At 34.6% G+C, this 25,286-nt stretch overlaps 9 protein-coding genes across 9 annotated transcripts, besides 15 other annotated features; 3 read left to right on the forward strand and 6 right to left on the reverse strand.

The window, feature by feature from the left end:
* Positions 1-1,530: part of a mobile genetic element that runs on past the window's edge.
* Positions 1,332-1,797: a mobile genetic element.
* Positions 1,798-3,652: 1,855 nt separating this feature from the next.
* Positions 3,653-4,000, reverse strand: TVAGG3_0348530 (uncharacterized protein; the record flags this gene model as incomplete). Its single annotated transcript, XM_001300801.1, has 1 exon — positions 3,653-4,000. One exon carries the CDS (start codon positions 3,998-4,000, stop codon positions 3,653-3,655), a length of 348 nt encoding a protein of 115 aa, XP_001300802.1.
* A 4,593-nt stretch (positions 4,001-8,593) lies between these two features.
* Positions 8,594-8,733: a mobile genetic element.
* Positions 8,699-8,733: a terminal%2Cinverted (terminal inverted repeat of Kolobok-5_TV transposon ID:TVAGG3_0348550).
* An 8-nt stretch (positions 8,734-8,741) lies between these two features.
* Positions 8,742-8,778: a mobile genetic element.
* Positions 8,742-8,778: a terminal%2Cinverted (terminal inverted repeat of Banshee-A3 transposon ID:TVAGG3_0348560).
* A 1,176-nt stretch (positions 8,779-9,954) lies between these two features.
* Positions 9,955-9,992: a mobile genetic element.
* Positions 9,955-9,992: a terminal%2Cinverted (terminal inverted repeat of Banshee-A3 transposon ID:TVAGG3_0348570).
* Positions 9,993-10,267: 275 nt separating this feature from the next.
* On the forward strand, positions 10,268-12,688 carry TVAGG3_0348580 (serine/threonine-protein phosphatase 6 regulatory subunit family; the record flags this gene model as incomplete). Its single annotated transcript, XM_001300802.1, has 1 exon — positions 10,268-12,688. One exon carries the CDS (start codon positions 10,268-10,270, stop codon positions 12,686-12,688), a length of 2,421 nt encoding a protein of 806 aa, XP_001300803.1.
* A 329-nt stretch (positions 12,689-13,017) lies between these two features.
* Positions 13,018-13,617, forward strand: TVAGG3_0348590 (nucleoside diphosphate kinase family; the record flags this gene model as incomplete). The annotated part of the gene is made up of 1 exon (XM_001300803.2): positions 13,090-13,503. The coding sequence occupies one exon, from the start codon at positions 13,090-13,092 to the stop codon at positions 13,501-13,503; it is 414 nt and encodes a 137-aa protein (XP_001300804.1).
* Positions 13,618-13,844: 227 nt separating this feature from the next.
* On the reverse strand, positions 13,845-14,724 carry TVAGG3_0348600 (protein of unknown function (DUF1963); the record flags this gene model as incomplete). Its single annotated transcript, XM_001300804.1, has 1 exon — positions 13,940-14,713. The coding sequence occupies one exon, from the start codon at positions 14,711-14,713 to the stop codon at positions 13,940-13,942; it is 774 nt and encodes a 257-aa protein (XP_001300805.1).
* A 155-nt stretch (positions 14,725-14,879) lies between these two features.
* TVAGG3_0348610 (intraciliary transport) lies at positions 14,880-15,995 on the reverse strand (the record flags this gene model as incomplete). Its single annotated transcript, XM_001300805.2, has 1 exon — positions 14,931-15,989. One exon carries the CDS (start codon positions 15,987-15,989, stop codon positions 14,931-14,933), a length of 1,059 nt encoding a protein of 352 aa, XP_001300806.2.
* Positions 15,996-16,030: 35 nt separating this feature from the next.
* Positions 16,031-16,700: a mobile genetic element.
* Positions 16,701-17,282: 582 nt separating this feature from the next.
* Positions 17,283-17,793: a mobile genetic element.
* Positions 17,794-17,984: 191 nt separating this feature from the next.
* Positions 17,985-18,018: a terminal%2Cinverted (terminal inverted repeat of MuDR-4N1_TV transposon ID:TVAGG3_0348640).
* Positions 17,985-19,002: a mobile genetic element.
* Positions 18,974-19,002: a terminal%2Cinverted (terminal inverted repeat of MuDR-4N1_TV transposon ID:TVAGG3_0348640).
* A 317-nt stretch (positions 19,003-19,319) lies between these two features.
* TVAGG3_0348650 (attachment subunit-related family) lies at positions 19,320-20,162 on the reverse strand (the record flags this gene model as incomplete). Its single annotated transcript, XM_051231002.1, has 1 exon — positions 19,320-20,162. One exon carries the CDS (start codon positions 20,160-20,162, stop codon positions 19,320-19,322), a length of 843 nt encoding a protein of 280 aa, XP_051100732.1.
* Positions 20,163-21,095: 933 nt separating this feature from the next.
* On the forward strand, positions 21,096-21,666 carry TVAGG3_0348660 (protein of unknown function, DUF4106 family; the record flags this gene model as incomplete). The annotated part of the gene is made up of 1 exon (XM_051231003.1): positions 21,096-21,666. A coding segment is annotated over one exon (571 nt), but the record flags the coding sequence as incomplete, so codon positions are not given.
* Positions 21,667-23,725: 2,059 nt separating this feature from the next.
* Positions 23,726-23,925: a terminal%2Cinverted (terminal inverted repeat of Maverick transposon ID:TVAGG3_0348670).
* Positions 23,726-25,286: part of a mobile genetic element that runs on past the window's edge.
* TVAGG3_0348680 (uncharacterized protein) lies at positions 23,926-24,252 on the reverse strand (the record flags this gene model as incomplete). The annotated part of the gene is made up of 1 exon (XM_051231004.1): positions 23,926-24,252. The coding sequence occupies one exon, from the start codon at positions 24,250-24,252 to the stop codon at positions 23,926-23,928; it is 327 nt and encodes a 108-aa protein (XP_051100734.1).
* Positions 24,395-24,922, reverse strand: TVAGG3_0348690 (protein of unknown function, DUF4107 family; the record flags this gene model as incomplete). The annotated part of the gene is made up of 1 exon (XM_051231005.1): positions 24,395-24,922. One exon carries the CDS (start codon positions 24,920-24,922, stop codon positions 24,395-24,397), a length of 528 nt encoding a protein of 175 aa, XP_051100735.1.

The raw sequence follows: 25,286 nt of genomic DNA on the forward strand, positions 1-25,286 counted from the left end.
GTTGATAATATTCCTGCAAATTATGAGCTAATAACCACTGATATATCTTCTGTTTCGTAATATGTGGTGCATATGGTTGCTGTGTCTTTTGCAACTGAACGTCTTGAATTAATCTTCCATTATTTTCTTTACATTTCTCACAATGCTTTAAAAATCTTCTTTGGTTTTTCCTTTCTGGATCATCACGGATAGAATAAACTTCTTCTTTACAATATGGACAAACTCTATAGCCGGTGAGTGCTTCAACGTCTGTTATTCTGTCAGCGTGAAGTTTTCCATTTGGACTCTGTGTTAATAAAATATTTATTGTTTCAAATTCTGGATCTATCATTATTGATTCCACTAATGGAAAGTCTACCTTATTTATGTCCACGTCTTCTGGTTGAGGATCACAATAATAGAAATCAATATTAACATTTAACATTCTCGCTAATCTCTCACTTTCTGATGAAATGTCAAACCCTTCATATGAATCTATTGCTTCATTTAAATAACTTCTACGAGTTTTAGGATTAACACCATCAGGAATGTTATAGAAGCGTTTAAATAACCTTCTACCTTCTGCTCTAATTTGATTATCATTCATTTTAGCGGTTCCGTTTTTGTTCATTTATGTAAGAATAAAAAATAAATAAAAATAAAGTTTATTTTTTAAAGCCCATAAAATGAATTAAGAACACATAAATTTTTATCATCTGCGACGTGACGAATACATTTTAATTTACTCAAGAATGCGTACCCTGATACATTAAATCTAATTCCTGTCTTATTTAATTTCACAACTTTGAAAAGGAATGTATGAATAGCTATAAAATGATGAGAAGATGTTTTATGGGTTGCTTCCATTTTTTCTGAAATAAATGAATAAATATAATGTTTATAAGTTTTCATATCTTTTATATTCTTAATAACGAATGGTATAGACCTTTCCACTTCGTCTTCCTTCGGTGCTGTTCTTTCATATGAAACATTATTGGTATCTTCAATAATGAAACCACAATCACACAAAATTTTATATGTTCCAATGGTTTCTTTTGATATTTTATCTAATAAATCAAAAACTTTATCAACACCCGTGCATTTATTTAAATAATAATTTGTGTAAATATCATGATCTTCTTTCTTAATCGTATTAGTTGCATATGTCACGTTTTTAAGAGCTTTTTTGAATTTTTCGGAATCTAAAGGTGGTGAAAGTAGGATACAAGGGTATTCTTCATTATCAATAAATTGTAACTTATGTTTACAAATAAATTTAGTACCTTCTTCTGAAAGTGTTTCGTCTATTTCACCATCTAATAAATTTTGTGTTGATTCTGAGACATAATTTTTATATCTTTCTTCATGAGATTTCTGAACTTCTGATTCTGAAGATGGGATATTCATTAAACCCTCTACTTCATTTTCATTATATTTTTCAACTTCTCTTAATTCCTTAATTTTTTCATCTATTTCATCTCTTATTTTTTTCAGTCTTTCAATTTCATCGTATTCATCATCATCTTTAATTTGTTCTTCATAATATTCAGGGAAAACATCAGGTTCTTTAGGTTTTTCTTCTTTAGATGTGGGATATAAGAAATTTATAACATCATCTTTATTCATTTTTCCATCATAATCAAACTCATTTAAAAACTCCGCGAATTTTTGACAATTTCTTAAATAATATTTATCAACCTCATAACCCGCCTCATCTAATATATCCTTTATTTCCTCATTTGTGAATCCCAATTTTTTAACGTCGTTAGTTTTGACGCTCATTTCATACGAATTAAAAATAAATTATTCAAAAATGTAAGACATGAATTTTTAAAGTTTATTTTTTTTATTTCATTATGGTAGTGAATCTTTCATTCATGAAAATAAATATATTTTAAAATTAATGTTAATTTTTTAATGATTTAGTATATAATATTTATTACTAATTTATTTAATAATGTCGCGCTTTCTTACGAATTAAAAAACGTAAGAAAAAACAAATTTAACTTAGTTTTAATTTTACGTAAGAAGTCAATTTTTTAAATCTTGATTTATTCAAAAACGTAAGAATAAAAACCGTAAGAATCATACATTTTTTACTTCATATGTTAAAAAAAATGATACAAAATCGTTCAATTATGTGAGAATTCTTACGTTTACAAAAAAAGTCACACAACCCTTCAACATATACTACTAATCAGGAATGGAAATAAGACTTTTTGGCAAAGTAATATTTTGAATTGTACTTCCTGAAAATGAATAATATCCAAACGATGTGATACCATCCGGAAGATTTGGGGTTGTGCCATGTGAGGTGAAAATCACCATACACCGATTGGACCTTTTTTAAAAAAAGATATGGTGAGTATTTGATTTGTTCCTTGGTATTTTGCACGCAGATAGACTAGGGTAATGCCGATCATTTCGTGTAGGAATTACGTAAAAAAAATTATGACCCAAGTTATTCACATTATAAAATTATATAAAGTGTGTCTAATTTCAATAATATTCATATGACCTTATAGTATGGTACCTATAGAATAATAATACATATAGTTTATAGTAATATCTCAGTTTTTATAGTTTGATATCTTATTAATTATGATCAATATGTGTGTATTAGTGTATATTTTACATGGCGCATATAGACTTGTGTTAGACACACACATTTATATATATTAAAATGAAAAATACGCAGATAATAAGGATCTCAAGATGTGATGCCGAGCATCTGCTACTTATTTGGGGGTAAGCAGCAGATGCTGGCATATATGTGTCATAGCAAGTGTATCTATGCTAATAGATTACACTTGCTATGACTTTCCCGGAATCTCAAGATGATTCCGGGAAAAACAGTAATAACCTCTCAAAATGTTCGTTTCAATATCATAAAGCTGAGAAATGGGCTTTGACCTTGAGAAAAGGCCCATTTCCCAGCTTTATGATGAATTTTAGTTATCATTGCGAGTGTCTGCTGCAAATCTCGGTTGAAGCAGCAGGCACTCGCAACCGTATTCCACGGCAAGTGTATTTATGGTGTTGGAATGCACTTGCCGTGGCTTTTGTACAATCTCGTGATCTTACTGGAGTGAGCGGCAATGGAAGCCAAAACCACTCCACTCAGTACCAGAAAGCTATGAAGGAAGTCCTAACCTAGAGAAAGGGCTTCCTTCATAGCTTTCTGGGTGACATGAGATTTGTAATTGTTGAACATTGAGTATTTTGCAGGCTCTGGCCTTTGCTTGGGCCAGAGCTTCGTATTTGGATGTTCCCAGGGCCGGATTCCTCTCCTGCCGCCCTAGATCAGGACGGCATTTGAGAAAGCCGGCCCTGAGGACAGTAAGCGAAGCCCTGGCCTTTGCTAGGGCCAGAGCCTGTGTATTTCTTTCTTTCAGGGCCGAAATGAGAGGAGATCGTCAATGATGTGGACGATCTCCCTCAAAATCGGCCCTGAGGATTGTATTTGCAGGCTCTGGCCTTTGCTTGGGCCAGAGCTTCGTATTTGGATGTTCCCAGGGCCGGATTCCTCTCCTGCCGCCCTAGATCAGGACGGCATTTGAGAAAGCCGGCCCTGAGGACAGTAAGCGAAGCCCTGGCCTTTGCTAGGGCCAGAGCCTGTATTTGTATGTCTTTCAGGGCCGAGTTCTTGCGAGACAGTCGACATGATCGACGATCATCGCAAAACTCGGCCCTGAGGATTGTATTTGCAGGCTCTGGCCTTTGCTTTGGCCAGAGCTTCGTATGGGAACTCTTTCGGGGCTGGTTTCCTCTCCGGCCGCCCCGAATCAGGGCGGTTTTTGAGGAAACCGGCCCCGAGGATGGTTTGCGAAGCTCTGGCCTTAGCAATGGCCAGAGCTTGTGATTTTAATGAAGAGCCAAGTTCCTCTCGGATCGGGCCTAATGAGGACGACCGTCGAGGAACTTGGCCCTGAGCTGATGAATTGTAAACTCTGGCCTCGATGAAGGCCAAAGTTTTTAAGGGAATGTTTTGATGGGATGAGCCTATGCTCAGTAAGCTCATCCCATCAAAACATTCGTTTAAAAATTGAATTAAAAATTATCATATGCATTGAAAAATTAAAAAAATAAAAATGAACAATATTATTATATAATGAGAATAGAATATACATGGCACGATGGGCGCTACTTTTTTGGCGCCAGCGGCGCCGCCCGCGCCTCCGGTGGCTCCCACTGGTGGGGAGGAGACGATAGAAAAAGATGTATATTTTACTAAAAAAATTGAATTTTGGAAATTCTTTTGATTTTTTTGAATGATTTACGAAGAGATTGAACACATTTTGTACTATGAAATATCGTTATTAATAAATTTACTTCTTAAACATCTATTAAAATCGCAATTTTGAATATTTTTATGATTTTTTTTGACCCGATCACTTGCGCCCGCGCCCACTGGGAGGAGTGCTTGTAAAGTATTCAAAAATCAATGTAAACATTTCAATTTTTGCTCCCACCTCCCATTGGGAGGGGGGCATATATCTTGTAGCGTTCAAGTTCAAGTGATGAAAGTGCATAAGAAAGCTCCTTAATCATACCGATAGAAACAGCATTAGGGGCGCCAAATGGCGCTCGGTGATGTTTCCCATAAAAGCTTAATTTCAGGTATCCATAATCATAACCTGTCAGACGCAATAATTCATTAGCACACAATCATCGTTTCTCAATCAAGAAACGAAACGCACGATTGATTATGCTGGCCATTAAATTTTCATATCAAATAATTTACTACTTCAAGAAAAATTAAAGACTATCATCAACCAAAGCTTAAAATTCTCAGTGTTTACAACTCTCATACTTCGAATATGCATATTTCCAAAATAGCATGAAATTTTTTTTCATTTGAGCTCATTTTCTTTTGTTCTATTAACTAATACATGCAGTACAAGCTTGTTATACGTATACTTAATAAGTAAGGTCTTAAGGGAAATAATAAAAAAGAATTTTGCTATTAATTATATTAAACAATATTTATTTGTAATTTCGTTATAATTATATTTCTTATTACAAAGTAAAGGTATTTGATATAATGTTTGCCTTACAAAAATGTTTCCTTTGTCTTGCCACCATAGGTATTCTATTTTGTCACTTTTTGCGCCCGCCGTGCCATGTATATATTGAATAGAATAAATTATCATAAAATTAAATAAAATTATCCAAAAAAATTTGAAAATTTTAAAAATTAAATAAAAAATAACAAATTTCATAAGAAAATTAAGGAATAGAGAAATATTAGATAGAAAGAGTATGTTTATTTATGATTATAAGATTGAAATAATGAGATTTTGAGAGTTTTAAGAAGAATGTGATCTTTATATTTTTTTGGAGGAAGGTTTTACAAGAAAGGAGTTAACAAATGCAGGGTATTGTCCCTTTACCCTGCATTTGTAAACTCCTTTCTCGAATTGAAATTCGATGTTTAACATTCTTTGAAAAAAGTGCAAGCTATTCGAGAAAGGAGTTTACGAATGCAGGGTAAAGGAACAATACCCTGCATTTGTAAACTCCTTTCTCGAATTGAAATTCAATGAATCACATTCAAGTGAAAAAGTGCAAGCTTTTCCCATTCTGCACATATAGGTGCAGGGTGCCAGTGATAGACCCTGCATATATATGCGCAGAATGGGAAAAGTGTTTGCAACATTCGCATCGAAAGGTAAAAGTGCAAGCTTTTCCCATTCTGCACATATAGGTGCAGGGTGCCAGTGATAGACCCTGCATATATATGCGCAGAATGGGAAAAGTGTTTGCAACATTCGCATCGAAAGGTAAAAGTGCAAGCTTTTCCCATTCTGCACATATAGGTGCAGGGTGCCAGTGATAGACCCTGCATATATATGCGCAGAATGGGAAAAGTGTTTGCAACATTCGCATCGAAAGGTAAAAGTGCAAGCTTTTCCCATTCTGCACATATAGGTGCAGGGTGCCAGTGATAGACCCTGCATATATATGCGCAGAATGGGAAAAGTGTTTGCAACATTCGCATCGAAAGGTAAAAGTGCAAGCTTTTCCCATTCTGCACATATAGGTGCAGGGTGCCAGTGATAGACCCTGCATATATATGCGCAGAATGGGAAAAGTGTTTGCAACATTCGCATCGAAAGGTAAAAGTGCAAGCTTTTCCCATTCTGCACATATAGGTGCAGGGTGCCAGTGATAGACCCTGCATATATATGCGCAGAATGGGAAAAGTGTTTGCAACATTCGCATCGAAAGGTAAAAGTGCAAGCTTTTCCCATTCTGCACATATAGGTGCAGGGTGCCAGTGATAGACCCTGCATATATATGCGCAGAATGGGAAAAGTGTTTGCAACATTCGCATCGAAAGGTAAAAGTGCAAGCTTTTCCCATTCTGCACATATAGATGCAGGGTGCCAGTGATACACCCTGCATATATATGCGCAGAATGGGAAAAGTGTTTGCAACATTCGCATCGAAAGGTAAAAGTGCAAGCTTTTCCCATTCTGCACATATAGGTGCAGGGTGCCAGTGATAGACCCTGCATATATATGCGCAGAATGGGAAAAGTGTTTGCAACATTCGCATCGAAAGGTAAAAGTGCAAGCTTTTCCCATTCTGCACATATAGGTGCAGGGTGCCAGTGATAGACCCTGCATATATATGCGCAGAATGGGAAAAGTGTTTGCAACATTCGCATCGAAAGGTAAAAGTGCAAGCTTTTCCCATTCTGCACATATAGGTGCAGGGTGCCAGTGATAGACCCTGCATATATATGCGCAGAATGGGAAAAGTGTTTGCAACATTCGCATCGAAAGGTAAAAGTGCAAGCTTTTCCCATTCTGCACATATAGGTGCAGGGTGCCAGTGATAGACCCTGCATATATATGCGCAGAATGGGAAAAGTGTTTGCAACATTCGCATCGAAAGGTAAAAGTGCAAGCTTTTCCCATTCTGCACATATAGGTGCAGGGTGCCAGTGATAGACCCTGCATATATATGCGCAGAATGGGAAAAGTGTTTGCAACATTCGCATCGAAAGGTAAAAGTGCAAGCTTTTCCCATTCTGCACATATAGGTGCAGGGTGCCAGTGATAGACCCTGCATATATATGCGCAGAATGGGAAAAGTGTTTGCAACATTCGCATCGAAAGGTAAAAGTGCAAGCTTTTCCCATTCTGCACATATAGGTGCAGGGTGCCAGTGATAGACCCTGCATATATATGCGCAGAATGGGAAAAGTGTTTGCAACATTCGCATCGAAAGGTAAAAGTGCAAGCTTTTCCCATTCTGCACATATAGATGCAGGGTGCCAGTGATACACCCTGCATATATATGCGCAGAATGGGAAAAGTGTTTGCAACATTCGCATCGAAAGGTAAAAGTGCAAGCTTTTCCCATTCTGCACATATAGGTGCAGGGTGCCAGTGATAGACCCTGCATATATATGCGCAGAATGGGAAAAGTGTTTGCAACATTCGCATCGAAAGGTAAAAGTGCAAGCTTTTCCCATTCTGCACATATAGGTGCAGGGTGCCAGTGATAGACCCTGCATATATATGCGCAGAATGGGAAAAGTGTTTGCAACATTCGCATCGAAAGGTAAAAGTGCAAGCTTTTCCCATTCTGCACATATAGGTGCAGGGTGCCAGTGATAGACCCTGCATATATATGCGCAGAATGGGAAAAGTGTTTGCAACATTCGCATCGAAAGGTAAAAGTGCAAGCTTTTCCCATTCTGCACATATAGGTGCAGGGTGCCAGTGATAGACCCTGCATATATATGCGCAGAATGGGAAAAGTGTTTGCAACATTCGCATCGAAAGGTAAAAGTGCAAGCTTTTCCCATTCTGCACATATAGATGCAGGGTGCCAGTGATACACCCTGCACCTATGTGTACAGAATGGAAAAACTATCTACTTTGAATATTCTGCATCCGAATCTCTTGGTCAATATACAATTAAATACAATGATCACATCGATATTTGGAGATACAATATAAGTATCTCCAAATGCCGATGTGATCATATATGATTGTCGATAAAAATCTGAAATCTCAAATAAGATGCAGATTAAAAAATGGATATGTGACCAAAATGAGTTTACAAACACAATATAGAATATATATATAGATAACTCATTGTATTCAAAATGAAATAAAACAAAATTTTTGAAATTCATATCTTATATAAAACACATTATTCCTCAATTCTATATGAGTAAATATGGCTTGATTAGTATAGATATATGCACATATATTTGGCCCCCAATATAAATTCTATGTTTTCGGGAAAGCAAAAGGTCCAATCGGTGTATGATAAATTTCACCTCACATGGCACCACCCCGGAAAATTTCTATTTTTAAGTTTAGAATTTATAAAAGCTCCATCTAATATTGTTGTTGTACTAGGTAAAACTGTGTAACTTTCTCCACAATTTGAACAGCAATAATAAATCTTGGTTTTATCATATGAATAAATTGCTTTGTTGTTATCACAATAAAAGTTATTGTTAGGGTTGTTAAAAATATCAAAAATTAGCGTTTTGAAGACACCATGGTGTCTTATAATTTTCCCTTCCTTATTGGCGTGTAGAAATAAATGCGCCAATAGATTGAAGAAGAATTGTTTTTCTCTTAAGGGTGCCCTATAACGATAATGTAAACATCACAAAATTAACCTTATTAGAACTCGAATGAATGGATTATCCAGATTCTAGTTCTCAATATAATAGCCTTAAAAGTGCTTTTCTGAGGGTGGTGTATCGTCTATAGGGCACCCTTAATGTGTAATAAACAGAAATTCATCAAAAGTGACAGCTCTCAATTTTTTGACATTTGTAAATTCTAAATTGAATGAGAAAAATGAAATAATACTAAGCATAATACAATATTCTAGATTTAATTATAATTAGGAAAAAGTTAGTTTTGAGAGTACTTTTCATAGGCATATAGAATGAAATCTTCTGAAAAATAATATCACATAAACTCATATTATTTTCTAATATATAACTATTTTATATAAAAATCAAATTCAATGATCTTAAAAGCGAATGATAAACATCAAAATTTACGAATATAATGAGTGGGAATATAATGCTTATCTATCATAAAACCATATGAAATATCAATTTTTGCTTTACGCCTAATTTTTGACGACAATTAGCAAAAATGTTAAATGTTAACACTCAGTCCATTTGAATATGAAAAATAAAATTGACTTTGATTAAATGTTTTTATTTATCATGCAATTCTTCTTGCGACCAAAGATTTGAATAAAATTTCAAAAAATAAGATAGCTTAAAAAATAATATACGGTAGTGTTTACTAATAGATGAATAGTATATAAATTCTATTAAAATGGATTTGATCCAAAAAAATATAAAACCAAAAATAATTGTTATAATTTAAATGAAGAAGTAATTTAAAACGATTTTATTTATGATCAAATTTTATATATTTTTTGGATCAAATCCATTTTAATAGAATTTATATACTATTCATCTATTAGTAAACACTACCGTATATTATTTTTTAAGCTATCTTATTTTTTGAAATTTTATTCAAATCTTTGGTCGCAAGAAGAATTGCATGATAAATAAAAACATTTAATCAAAGTCAATTTTATTTTTCATATTCAAATGGACTGAGTGTTAACATTTAACATTTTTTGCTAATTGTCGTCAAAAATTAGGCGTAAAGCAAAAATTGATATTTCATATGGTTTTATGATAGATAAGCATTATATTCCCACTCATTATATTCGTAAATTTTGATGTTTATCATTCGCTTTTAAGATCATTGAATTTGATTTTTATATAAAATAGTTATATATTAGAAAATAATATGAGTTTATGTGATATTATTTTTCAGAAGATTTTGTGTTCTTCTTCAAAATTTTATTTTTTTATTAAAAAGAATCTTTACAAAATATACATTTACTTTAATTAATATTTAAAAACGTGCTCTATCAAAAGTTCCAAAAATTCAATATTTTAGCTTTTCTGAGGTGTCACTTTTGATGAATTTCTGTTTACAACAATTTTAAGATTATTCTTCGAATATTAGCATTATTTTAATCTTGAAAATCATATTTTATGCTTAAAATTCATAACTGTTTATTTGAATGTCATTGCCTCAACTTGATGATATGTGAAATGCATGCACATCAAAAAATAGGCAACCATTCCGACAAAATGAAAGATTTCTCGGAATATAATAGTTGGAAAAGAAGGTATTTAAGACGTTTATATGTTAAAATTCATAAAAGTGTAATAATAAATTCCTTACATCGCCATATTCGTTGACAAAAAAAAATGTGGGGAGTGAAAACTAAAATAGATACTCTCCTCGAAGATCCAAAAGTAACTGTTGAAGAGCTGTTGAAATGTGATGATATTCAAGGACTTTATAGAATGAACTCTCCAAAGCTTGTTAGCTTTTTAACACAGCCAAATACAATCAAAGAGATGTTCAACATATTAAAAAAGTCAAACAACTTCCAGTTCGTAAGGAAAATCCTCGGATTACACATTTCTCCTAATACAACTATAATTCATACAATTATTGAATCAGGAAATCTTGTTGACTCTCTGCTATCGGTATTAGCGTGTGAAAATGAGATCCATAGATATGTTACAGGCGCTGTTGCTAGTATTGTATTAAAAATGTTTGAAAATTGGCCAAGAGATACTTATAACATTTTATCAAGCACATCAAACAATTATAACAGATTAATAAAGGCATCACATATTCCAGGAATCTTCCACTTACTAAATAGGTTCGTTACAGACAGCGAAACCCAAAATTCAGGGAAAATCTTTGTATGGATTTTATATTTATCTTTGATGGATGAGCACGGACCAGGATGCAAAGTTCCTAATACTGTTGTCAGTAGTCCTTGTTACAACAAAAAACCTTTACGACTTCAACCAATTCACCGCAGCAAATGCTTAGAATTACTTTGCGCCTACTTTAATGAATTTATCGATGACTCTACAGATATTTTCAATGCAGTTAATACTGGTTTACCCTTACTTTTACAAGATTCGTCTGATGACCACGAAAGAGCGATGGTTTTCAAGCTTGGCCTCACTCTTAATCCAAATCAAGTTCTTGGCCTTGCCGCCGTATCAATTGTGAACTGTTTTAAGTCATCTGATATTTTATTACAGTATTCTTTATTATATATCACTGCTTTTGAAGTCAATATAGGATATAAATCAATAGAACTGTTCTTATATCGTCTTTTATCCTCAAAAAGTTATAATAATTTTGTTATGATCGCAGCATCTAAGATGTTGGCTTCAATTATAGCGGAAAGCCATGACAGAATATTAATAGAAAACGTTAAACAGATTGTTGGCCACTGTTTCCAAAAAGAAAGTTCATTAGCTATGAAATCTTTCAGATCTTCCCTTTTAATTGCAACAAAAGGTGAAGAAATAGATACAGAGTCCGAGACATCAGGAGATAGAGTGGATGAATCAGCTTTTATGTTCGATAGAATCAAAATTGATCAATCTTTTATTTCATCTCTCCAAAGTAAAGCGAATGTCATCGACCAAAACAAGTCATTTGTACCACAGTTCTCGGTTCGAGAGCTCTGGCGTGGTGATGACATACCAAAAATGGAAAAATTATTTAGAACTTTGGAAAAGATCGATTACACATCAAAGAAAGCCCAACAGAAGCCACAAAGTCAACAACAAAAGCCAAAGGAACAACCCAAAGAGCAGCCACCACAAAGAAAACCCGCATTAAGACAAATTCAATCTGATGACGAAGAATTCGCTTTGGAAGAGATAGAAGTAACAGATCCAGCACCACCACAAACACAGATATCATTCCCGCCATCTCCTGGCCGACCATTTGTCGAAATTTCTTCTGGAAGTGGTCCTCTCACTGTTCAAGAGTCAACAAAGGAACCACGACCTCTTGTAGAAGTTCCTAAAGACTTCAAGCCTATTCCTAAGGTCTTGCATCTCAATCCTGCCTCTCCAAGAGTCGCATTACGAAGAAATGCTGATCCATTTGCGGAAAAAGTCAGTCCAAGAAGCAATGGAAGCAAGAAACATGAAACACCAAATCGTAAAAGGCCATCACCACTAAAAAGAGATGCAATTTCCAGTGATTCAGACTCAGATTCCGAAGATTCTTCGTCAGATGACTACGAATACGAATATGTCGAGATAGATGAAGACGAACAAGACGAGATAATGGGCAAAGCAAAGAAGAATGAAGCTCCTAAAAAAGATGAGCCTCAGAACATCCAAAAAGTCAGAGAAATGATATACAACCAATTATCAAAATCTTCTTCAGAAAATTCAAAGGATGTAAACAAAAGTGAAAAATCTTCAAAAAGTGACAAAACAAAGAATAGTGAATCCAAGCGAAATAGCCCTAAAAAGAGCAGCAAAGGTAAATATAACATTGAGAAAGTTGTTGATGACATGTTTATTGAACCAACAATGAAGAAACCGACATTAAATAGAAGAGTATTAGTTGTTGAAGTGCCGGAGAGAGTCGTCAAGCTCAAGGTTTGTCTCCTTGACTGTTTCGACGATCTGTCAAGCGTAATGGCTCCTTCAGAAGATAAAACACCAAAAACTTTAGATCCTGAACCAGTTTCTACGAAACGTCGTACGCATAGGCATAACTCAGTGGTTAGAACTTTGCCTGGCGATGAAATTAAAGAAGAAAAGAAGAGATCGCACAAGCATAAGTCTCCACAATAAAAATATTTGTTATTTTTTGTTACTTAAATTCATTTTTATAGATCTATTGACAATCTCGCTCGAAGTTTACTATTTGTGATCATATTGCCATATCATAATTATTTGAAATTTTACGATTATTCTGTTGATTCTCTCTTTTTATGCATTAGAAACATTTTAACACGAAATTTTACATGTAAAACAACTTAGCATAGTTTCTTGTTAAAGACACAAACCTATCTTTAACTTTCGATGAAGAAATTCTCAAATTTGAAGTGAACTGTCAAATGTAAAGATCATAAATTTTATTCATTTGATATACTGCAATAGACAAATAAAATTTTCATGTTTGTAAATCAGATTTTAGATTGAATGGAGAACCGGAAATGTGACCTGTAAATGGTCTCTTCACTTTCATTCGTATGTCTGAGGAACAACATACCTATGCTATGATCAAGCCAGGTTACGAAAAGTACTGGGGTAAGGTCATCGACCGCATTGAACAGGAAGGCCTTCACATCGTTCAGATGAAGACAATGAGATTCGATATGGATTTCGCTTCCAAGTTCTATGCTGAACACGTTGGCAAGGCTTTCTTCGCTGATCTTGCCGGCTACATGACATCTGGCACAATTGTTGCTTTAGAACTCGCTGGTCCAAACGCTATTGCTAAATGGCGTGAAATCATTGGCCCGACAAAGAAGGAAGTCGCTGTCGAGAAGGCACCAAACTCACTCCGTGCTCTCTATGCTCGTTCTACAACAGAGAACCTTTGCCACGGTTCTGATGCACCAGAAACAGCTGCTCGTGAAATCGCCTTAGTCTTTGGCAAGTAAAAACTTGTGATTCTACATCTATTATCATAATTATTAATCATTTTTTCTTATTTTTTGAGGTTTTAATTCAGGAATCGGAAATTATATCTTTATTTATTAACATTCAGAATATTATCGTGTCCAGAAAATCAAAATAGCTAAAATTTGAAATTATTAATAGAGTTTGCCAATTGATTGATGTATTTTGTATTCATCAATATATAGAATGGTGAGAAAAATAACAATATAGAATGTTAAAATCATTGTGTCAATGATATCATAATCAAAGACCTCATAAAAGAGAAGAAGAAAAATAAAAAAATTGATTCATTGAATAATTTTATAACCCAAAAGAGGGAGGAATTTTTATTCTTTGATATATAGCTATTAAAGCTAAAAATGGTGCTTATTAACATATATTTATGAAATAATATAATAATTTTCATGAAAATACATTTTAACAGCATTGCCAAATTAAATAAAATGTATATGGCTTGTCGTTGGATATCCATAGCTGAGCAGTTCCAGCATCTCCCCACATCATTGTAAAACTTGTTTGATCATCACCTTCTAAATTCATTATATATGTTGCTGGGACAGATGGTTCCTCAGGGAATTGAACAAATTCTGGAAATCCATCAAAATAACATAAACTTTTAGTATTACGAAGTTTTTGAGGTACTTCCCAATAGTCTAGGTCGGGGAATTCTCTTGTTATATCCGGGAAACCGCTACTGTTAATGACTGGCTGAACAATATATTTTGAAAAAATTGCAGACTGAATGTATGGATTGTCAGTTTTCACAGGCTCTAACTTAAGATTAGGTATTTCTTCTTTACTGTAAATTCTGCATTTGAGGATGTTTTCAGAATCAATTGGTAAATCGTCTCCGCATAGGAATAAAACTATGAGAGATTCTTGTAATTCAACAGGAAACTTTCTTTGAACTACTGGTGGAAGATCAGGAATATATAGTTGTCCTAAAACTTCCATTTGTTGGTTGCAATCTTCGCATATTGGAATGAAATTATCACCGACTTCTTTTGGTAAGTAAGGAACTGAACCGCCAAACTTGCTAACTGCTGGTTTATCTGCATCTTTAAAATCGCATTCCAAAAAAATCCCATTTTTTACCTGTCCAACTGAATCAGCGTAATAGATGTACCTTTTTTGTTCATCTGATAATGCACTAACATCATATTGATCAAGGATTTTTTTATCGCTACTCATATAGTTTTTTTTTTATATCCAAATGAAATAATCACTAAAAGAAAAATGTTTGTAACAGTAGATGAGCAGTACATTTCTTGCGAATTATGGTGATTGGTAAAAAAAATAAAATTTGAAATTCATCAAGGCAACTCATAATTGGTAATAAAAATAGTTGATCTCGATATCTGTTCAGTTTGTCAGTAAAAAACTCACAAATTTTTATATTTATTCTACATTATTGAAGGGAAACAGAGTTACGCGTTGGCATGTTATCAGGGAAGTGTTGGTTTTCTTCAAATGTCATGTACAATGTGAAGAAAACATGAAGGGATTCAATGATATTTCCTTTCACAGGAATATCGAGGAATGCGCAAATAATCTTTGCATATTCTTCAATGGTAAGATCCATATCTGCAGATGGAAGTGGAATCGACTCAAGAGCCTTTTCAATATCTTCTGGCCAAACATCCAAAAGATCGTTTAAGTCTGGCATCTTGTAACTGTAGACAATTGATGGAGGTGGACGATCTCGAATCATTTCTTCGTAATTTTCTAAGAAAGTATCGAGAGCTTTTTGATTGTTCTCTAAATCCTTAATTTCGCCAATGTAACCATCACCTTCTTGAGCAGATACAATGCCGTACTTTTCTCTTAACTGCATGCGAACAATTTGTGGATCTGAGCAGCCAATTGTTGGTTCATCGAGGACTGTAAGACCAAGAGGTTCCTCTTCATCATCTGGTCTTGGAACTTTGATAAATGCATCAATAGCTCCAATAGCTGGTATAAGATCTGGTAAGAAAGGTTTGAAATGAGGAGGAATTGGAATTGGCTCTGGTTGGAAGCTTGTAATAAGTCCAAAGAGTTGTGCTAATTCAGGATTAGATGTAGTTGCATCATTTCCTGATGGTCTTGGTGAAAATTCACCATAACTTCCATTGATTTTACCCATACTGTCTAATCCGAATCCGCCAAGACCTGTAGGACTGTCACCAGAGAATCCTCCGAGTCCTCCCTTTGGACTTGGACTATCCAATCCCATTGCTCCTTTGAAGTTATTTTCGATTCTAAAGTTATTTAACCTATCTCCAGGAGAGCCAACACCTAATAGTCTGCGGGCATCATAATCTTCTTCTTCTGCGCCTGCTGGGCTATCGTAATTTGGAACATATGGTGCTGGTCCACTGCTATCGCTGTCATTGAAAGCAATTGTTTGATCGTATTGTGAATTTGGTTGTATATCTGGTGTGGAACCGTTTGGAGCGATTTTATTCCCTGTGTTTCCAAAATTCATTTTTCTTTATAATTGAGGGGAATTGAAAAACGGAAAAATTTGGTAAAAAAGGGGGTTGGCGTCCTAAGGCGTCCTGATGTAAATTTCTCAAAATTGTGATATTTACATCACATTTTTGAGAGGTTTATGGGCGTCCTAAGGGAAAATTGAATAGCTAGGGCGTCCCGAATTTTCATTCTAAGATTTAAATATATTATATACTTAAGTATAATACAAGCAATATAAAAATTAAATTTTTATTATGTTAACTTATAAGAAATTTTTTTGAATTATCGTTGATTTATTGTAATCTTTCCAGGCTATACTTTTGAAATCAACTTTACCTGTCATACGCATTAATGTAGTAGATGTCCAGGTGTAGCTATTATATCCCAGCAACATTGGTATTTTATCATTGTAAGATATCAAAATGAAGCGTTTTTTCAGATATAATTTTTCGTAAATTTTTCAAAAATAAGATGGTAAAAAAGCCTCGACTTGCTCGAAAAATAACAATTTTTTTACTTGTAAAAATAACCCTTTTACAGCATGGGCAGCTATTCAATCACGATTTCTTTTTCTAAAAGTATATTTTTCAAAAAAAATTAAGATCAAATTCGACAATTTCTTGATGAAAGCAAAAATATTACACATACTTCTAGATGCATGGGATAAAATATGCAATTATTCAATCAATTCGCATGATTTGAAAAAACAATCTAAATTTGAAAAGGTGACCAAACTATTTTTTGAAAGTCCGCCATAACTTTAAGGTACTATTTCAGCGTGTACAATGAATACAAAAATTCTAAGAGTGCCACATAAAATAGTACTTTAGACTTGAGTTAATGCTACCAAGCAAATGTTAAAAAGATGACTTTAGTGTTTTGATAATCAAAGATTAAAATCATTATTGTCTAAATCAATAATCATAACGACAGAAGTTAATGTTTTTTCATAAGTGCTTTAAATCCACTTTTAAAAGTATACCTCAAAAATCAAAATATCAAAAAAAATTGGCCGATAGGTTTGGCTTTAATTTTTGTCTGCTTTTATGATTTGATATGGATGTTATAATTTTAAAAGTTGAGCCAAATTCACCAATAGATTTTTGAGATTTGCAAATACTCAATAATTTTCAGCGTGTTATCTTTTATTAAAAGAACTATTTGGTTTCAGTATCATATAAATTGATATTTACTTTCTATTTGAACCTTCATTTAGCTAATGATTTAATAATACAGATTTCATCTAGTCCTTATAAGAGAATTTTGAATTTGTTATAATAAAAAACAAACAGATATAGCTTACACTTCTAATAACATGCTATTAATTTTCTTAAAATTAAAAAAAATATCAACTTTTAAAAACAGAAACTTAACATCCTTAGGTCAATGGATTTTGATGTGAGATACATTTAATCTGTTTTTCTTTTTTTATTTTAAATAATTGAATATTTATAGTTGTTATGGGTCTTACATCATGTAAAACGAATTTTCTTAAAGTAAATTTACTTTTTCTTCAATCTTTCTTACATATTTATTAAAAAAAAATTATCCAAAAAAAGATGTTTTAGAATGAAAAAAAATAGAAAAATCTTCATTTATAGTCTTTCTTGAATGTATACGTTTTGATTTTTTTCTTTTTTAAAAAATTCAATTTCTAGAAAAATCGAGAAAAAATCATTTTCTTCTATTTTTTAGGACGCCATACCCATTGAAATCTCCTCTCAGGACGCCATAAACTATTCAATTATTGTGTAAACTTCTCAAAAATTGAATAGTTTACATCAGGACGCCTTAGGACGCCAACCCTTTACGCGCCCAAAAATTTCTTCTCATTCTTCTGTCTGTTGATTTTTTCTTGGAAATAAATTGCACTTCATCTACATTGCTAAATTTTCATACCATTAACAAGTTCTGTGACACAAAGAGAAATTTTCAATTTAATATATGCATTAAATCCATCTATTTTCTCAAGGAAAGTTACTCATATTGATGGAAATAATATGTACTTGGGAACAGGACAAATTTGCCACACGGCACTTTTTTTAAAAAATTTAATGGAGCGGAGCGATACTCTGCTGCAGGAGCCCCAAGGCTCCCAATCATTACGAAAGGGAGCCTCAGGGCTCCTGAGAATCCATCAGCAGAGGCCTTTTCATTTGGCCTCTGCTGATCAAAGATTCGGCGAAGCCATTCTTCGTCTCAGGAGCCCCAAGGCTCCCAATCATTACGAAAGGGAGCCTCAGGGCTCCTGAGAATCCATCAGCAGAGGCCTTTTCATTTGGCCTCTGCTGATCAAAGATTCGGCGAAGCCATTCTTCGTCTCAGGAGCCCCAAGGCTCCCAATCATTACGAAAGGGAGCCTCAGGGCTCCTGAGAATCCATCAGCAGAGGCCTTTTCATTTGGCCTCTGCTGATCAAAGATTCGGCGAAGCCATTCTTCGTCTCAGGAGCCCCAAGGCTCCCAATCATTACGAAAGGGAGCCTCAGGGCTCCTGAGAATCCATCAGCAGAGGCCTTTTCATTTGGCCTCTGCTGATCAAAGATTCGGCGAAGCTATTCTTCGTCTCAGGAGCCCCAAGGCTCCCAATCATTACGAAAGGGAGCCTCAGGGCTCCTGAGAAACCTCTTTGAGAAGGTTTTCTTAAAGAAAACCTTCTCAAAGATGATTGTCAGCATTCACTCAAAATCTACCAAGAGTTTCAAAGTTTCAAATCTATCTGAAATGAAGCTTTGAATCTCTTGTATATCTAATTGTAGAGGTACCTTTTCAAAATGTCTTCTATTGATTAAATTTAATCAGTAAAAGTCATTTTGAAAAGGTACATCTCTATAATTGCTATTGAGCATTCACTCTTGGAACCTTGGAGCTCTTGTGTAGTGCATGAAAACTCCAAGATTCTAGCATAAAACATATATCATAGACATAATTTCTTCAAATATAATTTAAGGTTATTTTTTTAAAAAATTAGAAAAGCGTAATTTAAGGTTATGGAAAAAGTGACACCTGGCAAATTTGTCCCGCACTCATATGTACTTATACTATTATAGATAATTTAGATTATGTACCAAAAATGAAAAATTGTTTGGACTAAATCTGTTATTTTATTCTCTAATTGTAATTAAATATACAACGAAGATCTTGGGCAATTAAAAGTAGTTTTTTTTATCAATAAAGAAATAAATATTGCAAATAACAAAAAATAATGGTGCAACGCAAGAGCTTATTGGTAAATAAAACAAATAAAGGTCAGGTAGGTGGGGCTTCCAGGCACTTCGTGCCCTCTAGCCCCTAAAAAAACCTAGAGGAGAACTAAAAAAATTATATAGTAAAAAATTAAAGTTTTTATTCGATAAGAACGACATCGCTATCGTTTTCTTCTTCCTCCTCCTCTTCTTCATAATCAGTATCTGATGGCTCTTTGTCAGCCACATGACCAGCAACAAATATTGAGACAAATTGTTTCTTTGGTTTTGTTAGCAGGAACTTTTGATGGTCGTAGAACACGAATTCTACATTTTGAAAATGTTGTGCTGAGTATTCTGTGAAATGGGAAATTGGAATTGGTTCTCCCATGCCAAAACCAGCAATGGACGCGAACAAAACATCGTCTTCGACTCTTGCAGGTTTGTCAATTGCAACAGTAGTTACTATGTGAGGTTTTCCTTCACATCCTGCAAGAGATTGTACATGATAGATTGCTTTTTCTTCTCCCTCAGGAACTGAAAGTGTGAAATGGAATGAGAGTTCTCCATATTCATTTGCTTCTTCGTAATAGTTGTATGTTGTAGGATACACCAATTGAAATTTTCCTATTCTTGTTTCCCTCAGGTGTTGTCTATATTGCTTGGGAAAACATAAAATAAATTGCTCTATAGCTTGTGTTGCTATTAGATTAGTTGTAACTGGTAATTTTGAGGCGAAAAGGTCTACAAGAACACCGGGATTTTTTATGTCGTTTTCAATTGGTTTAAGAGATTCTATGACTTTGTTAAACATTTCACTATAATCTGAGTTGTCTTCGACCCCCCAATTGTTAAGAAGTTTATACAACAATTTCAGTCTTTTCATGGCGTATTTTCTTTGAATGGATTCGGGTAGCGAGAGGTTACAGTCGTCGCTTTGTGTTTCGTTACTCGAATATTGTTCAAGAGAAATTAAATCTTGAAATTGTGCTCTTGTTAACATACTTGTAGTTTGAGAGACTATATCTTGTTCTATTGGTTGTACATCTGTTTCAGATGTTTCTGTTGTGTTTTGAGAAGAAGAAGAACTCAAATTGTTGGACAATTTGTCTTGAATTGTAAACTATGTGAAACTTGTTCTGGTGCTGTTTGGACAACTGTTTCAGATGTTTCTGTTGTGTTTTGAGAAGAAGAAGAACTCAAATTGTTGGACAATTTGTCTTGAATTGTAAAACTATGTGAAACTTGTTCTGGTGCTGTTTGGACAACTGTTTCAGATGTTTCTGTTGTGTTTTGAGAAGAAGAAGAACTCAAATTGTTGGACAATTTCTTGAATTGTATGAGGAGGTTGCTTTGGTATTATAGGAGGTCGTAAGGGTTTTGAGAATGGTGAGACATAAGTTGTAGGAACTTTAACTGCAGAGGTAGTCGACGAATTGTTTGCGACACTTGTTCTTCCTTCCATTATGAAAAATGAACTGTTTTTTTCGGACCACTCATAGAAAAGTTTGAGATAAACCGTTTTCGTCAACGGAGACCCCCTCTATTTTTTTATTTTATTTAATAGTTACCGTTGGAAAAACGGTTTATCTCAAATATTGAATGAACTATAAACGTTTTTTGTTTTCTATATATACTTTTTTGTCCAACGGTAAAACTTTTTACACAACGGTTTTTGAGAGTCGTCGCCGTTGACTTTTTTGTAGAGCACTCAAAATAGTATAACTTTGTCCGGACAAGTAAGGGTCTATCGTCGCTACAGGAAAAGTTACAGGCGTTCCAAGGAAGTATACTTTGAGAAGCCTTTTCCCCTTATAGAATGAGATAGGACGGTTATTTTACAAAACTGACAACACTTTGACCGAGTAGTTTTTTGTGCTGAACAAAAAGTGTCATATAAACATCTGTCAAAAACCGCTTTTTAACTTCACTTAAAATGCCACGTAAGCTACGTAAGAATATACGTAAGAGGAAGGGAGCATTGAAACATCCAATAGTAAAACTGACACCACAACAACAGTTGCAACAACAAATGATGAATGACCCCACTATGTTGCAACAAATGTCAAGCAACCCTATGCTTTTAAACCGAGTTATTGGTGCACAGAGTGGAGGTTTAAGAGCGGCACTTTTAGCGAAAATGGCAGGCTATGGTGGAGCTGCAGACGGAACAGCTTATAACCCTCAAAGTCAAATGAATTTGAGTTCACTCAAAAATCAAATAACAGATGTCAAAAAGTCAAACATAGACATACAGAAACAAATAAGTGAAAACGAAAAGAAACTAGAATATGACAGACACACAAAGAAACTCAATGAGTTAAACGTAGAGAAAAAGAAGAAAGAAGAACAACTGAAAGAACTAAGTACAGAGGAATATGCGAAAAAAGTGTCAGAAAAAGCAGCAGAAGTAGCAAAAATGGAACAAGATGTTATAAATTTGAAAAACCATACTACTCAATATAAAGTACTGAAAGATGAAGAGATAAAACAAAAAGCCATGAAGACATATATGGATAGCGATGAGTATAAAAAAGTTGAAGCAAATGTAAAGGCAGAAAAACTTTTACAGTTGCAAAACCAAACCGTACAGTATGAAAACTTAGCACAAGAAAGTAAAAATAACGACGCAGCCATGCAAAAGGCAATGAAAAGCGCAGAATATATAAAAGCTAATAATGACTGGTTAGATGCCCAAGCCAACGCTAAAGCAGCCCAACTTATAGGGTCAATAAGGACAAAAATACAAGCGGATGAAGACAGTTCAAATGAAGCTTTAATGAATGCTGACTTTAAGAATGCCTTCGAAGCTCTTCATAGTAAGGTGAAACTAGTGAACGACTTCTCATCTGGAAAGAAACTGAAGTCTGAAGGTTTCGACAAAGAGTTAAGAGAAGTAGCACAAAATATGACGAAAATAACAGATGCAGCAACGAGACAGGCAGTTCAAAGTGCCTATGATGCCGTTAGAGCAACTGTTGTGGAAAGTCAAGAAAAAGAGTTACAACAGACCAAAACAGACCTAGTAAATGCTTTCTTAAGAACGAAAAGTCAGGTAGGACATTATGCTGCAGATGGAACATATGTGCCAGCTGGTGGAACTTATATACCACCAAACCCTCCAAGAGAAGCACCTGCACCAGGACTACCTAAAACATTTACATCGTCACATGGACACAGACACAGGCATGCACCAAAACCAACACAACAACCAACAGTTCAAAATCCAGCACAACAACAACAACCAAAACCAACAGTTCAAAACCCTGCACAACAACCAACAGTTCAAAATCCAGCACAACAACAACAACCAACACAACAACCAACAGTTCAAAATCCAGCACAACAACAACAACCAAAACCAACAGTTCAAAACCCTGCACAACAACAACCACAAACAGAGCAAGGACATAAAAGAAGTAGAGAAAAACGAAACCAAGAATTCTTAAAAATGCTTAAGGAAGATTATGGTTACCCAGATACTCTTGACTTTAGTGACAGATATAAAGAAGCTATTAGAAAGTTCAAGGAAGGAAATACTGACCCGAACCTATTTAGCTTTATGGTTCAGCACCAAATGGGATATAATTTCAAACCTGGAAAATACAAGCTCGCTAAGGGATATGATTTAATAGCATATCATCCAAATGACATGAATGAATTTACTCCGAGATATTTGATGTCAGAGCTAAATGATAATTCAACTCTCTTCATGAAACGCGTAAAAAATAGAGACGGAACGAAAGAAGAAAGGTTTATGAGTCCGGATGACTTAGATAGGGAACTTGTTAAAAACGGTCTCGGAATATATGAAATGCCAGCAGATGAGGTACAAGAAACTCAACAGGAAGAAGTTCAGATACAACCAGACATGGAAGAAATAGTTCAGCAACAACAGCTAGAAGAGCCTGAAGGAAACGAACAAGTCCCTCCTTTGGAAACTAACTTCACAGAACTAGATGAAGATTTGGAACAGCCGAAAAATCTTGACCCTCAACAAGAGTATGAGGTGAATATGGAATCTTTCCAAGAGTCTAAGAAAAAATTCGGCTGACATAGTAGAAGAATATCGAAAAATGTTCACCGACATACAAAAGACTCCAACATCAGATGAAAATATTCAGCATAGAATGGAAGAACTGAAAGAAAGTGTACGCAAATACAACAATCCTTTTTACTTACGACCATATAACGTTCAATCTTTGGCTGAACTCGGTGAAAATAAAAGGTTAAATTTCAACAAAACATATAGAAATGAAACATTGTTTAAAGTTCATTCAGAACCTAACCAATATGGAAACAAACCTACTTTTGTTTCTGCAGACTATGGAACTACAATGAAATGGGGTCATAAAGCTAATCCGGATAGGTGGTTCATAAACTTACAACCTCAATTCCAAGAAGTTGTAGACGCAATGGAAGTGAATGGTGAACCAGATATAACGGGTATTTTCAGCGCGGCTTTAATGCCATTGAAAGATATGAAAGATGCAAATATTTTGGACCAGTATGAAATGAACATGGCTGAGGGAAATATAACACCTGACATTCTAGAACATTTATCTCAGTTAGTATACATATAATGTGTACGGAGGCACTGCGAGCCTCCTTACCCATTATATGTGAATTTGACACTTTACAAAACCGTTAACGTATATTTTACAACACAAACACCAACTTAACCTTAAATATTTATAAAGCCGCCAACCACTTCACCTCACTAACGTTTTCACAAACGACTTCACTACTGTAAAAAATAAACGTTCTCACTTACAAAAGTATTGCAACTCCTCCCATTGCTGTGCTTCACACAATACTTCATATTCTTCAGTATCGCTGCTGTCGCTCCAATCGTCAGAGTCAAAGTCACTGTCAAAATAAATGTTAGTAAGTTTTGACAAAGCTAATGAAACACGTTTACCGTTTGTATCGTATGCTTGTATAAACTTTCCATTCTTCATTCCTTCATAAACGCTCAAACTAACTTTACCCTTTCTCCCTCGTATCTGATAGAATGTATTTTCACGAGGAACGAAGAACAAGTTCTTGAACTCATGACCGTTGTAGTTTGTTATCTCAATAGTTTTCGTCATTTATATAAAAATAAAATAAAAAATAAACTTAAAAATTAATGATATCACCCCCTCAACGTATGAAAACATAGCACAAAAATAAATTTAGGTGAAGTGGTGAAATCTCACCTCTTTTTTCACCCGGTTTTTCACCCTGTTGAATTCATTGCTTTATAACTCTCTTCCTTGGTTTCTTTTTAGTTGCTTTCTTCACGTCTGTCTCCAACTTGACTGTCTTTCTTCTTCGTCCATAATGATACCAATTACTTCCACTAGTCAATGGGTCAAATGGTCGTTCATAAGGGTTTCCATACATTCCATAAGGTCCGTATGGATAAACCGCTGCTGGAGAAGAAACATTTTTTTTAGTTCCATCGACTCTATTTAAATGCATTGTTTCACCTTTCATCTGGTCATTAAAGTCTTTTGCGTGTTTTGCAAACTCATCGTCCTTTCCTAAAGCATTTTCTGACTCAGTCGCAACCAAATTGGATGCTTTATTTATGAGCCCTATTTTATTTAATCTTAACTTCTTTGCAACCCAGCCTCCAATCTTCCCTTTATTTGCATCTAATGTCTTCGAAACCCTTCCTCCACTCATTTTATTTACTGCGTCATAAGCTCCAAGTGCTTTTGCTCCAAATGCTAATGCTTTTGTTCCCATTGCGCCTAAAGCTGCCCAAGCTACCATTTACACCATATTAAAATCATCTCTCTTCAATATTATCTCATAAAAGTTCTCGTTACTGGAGAAAGTCAATGAAACATAAGCGTTCTCACGGGCTTCGCCCTCACCGCTTTGCGGTCTATCTAACTTCTTTCTTATATCATCTATACGCTTCAAAATGTCTGAACAATTGCTAACATCTTCTACAACAGTTATTTCATCATGAATGACCTTCAAGAACAAGCTCATTTAATATGCTATTAAAATCATCTCAATAATGAGTCCATCCTTTCCGTCTTTGGTAGCACAACATCTTTCATTGAAGAAGGTTCGACAAGTCTTATGTTAAACTTACTGACAAAGTTTGTTATACTATAATGCTTCGGCG

The sequence above is a fragment of the Trichomonas vaginalis genome, chromosome V (assembly GCF_026262505.1).
Source record: "Trichomonas vaginalis G3 chromosome V, whole genome shotgun sequence".
Taxonomy (NCBI): domain Eukaryota; phylum Parabasalia; order Trichomonadida; family Trichomonadidae; genus Trichomonas; species Trichomonas vaginalis.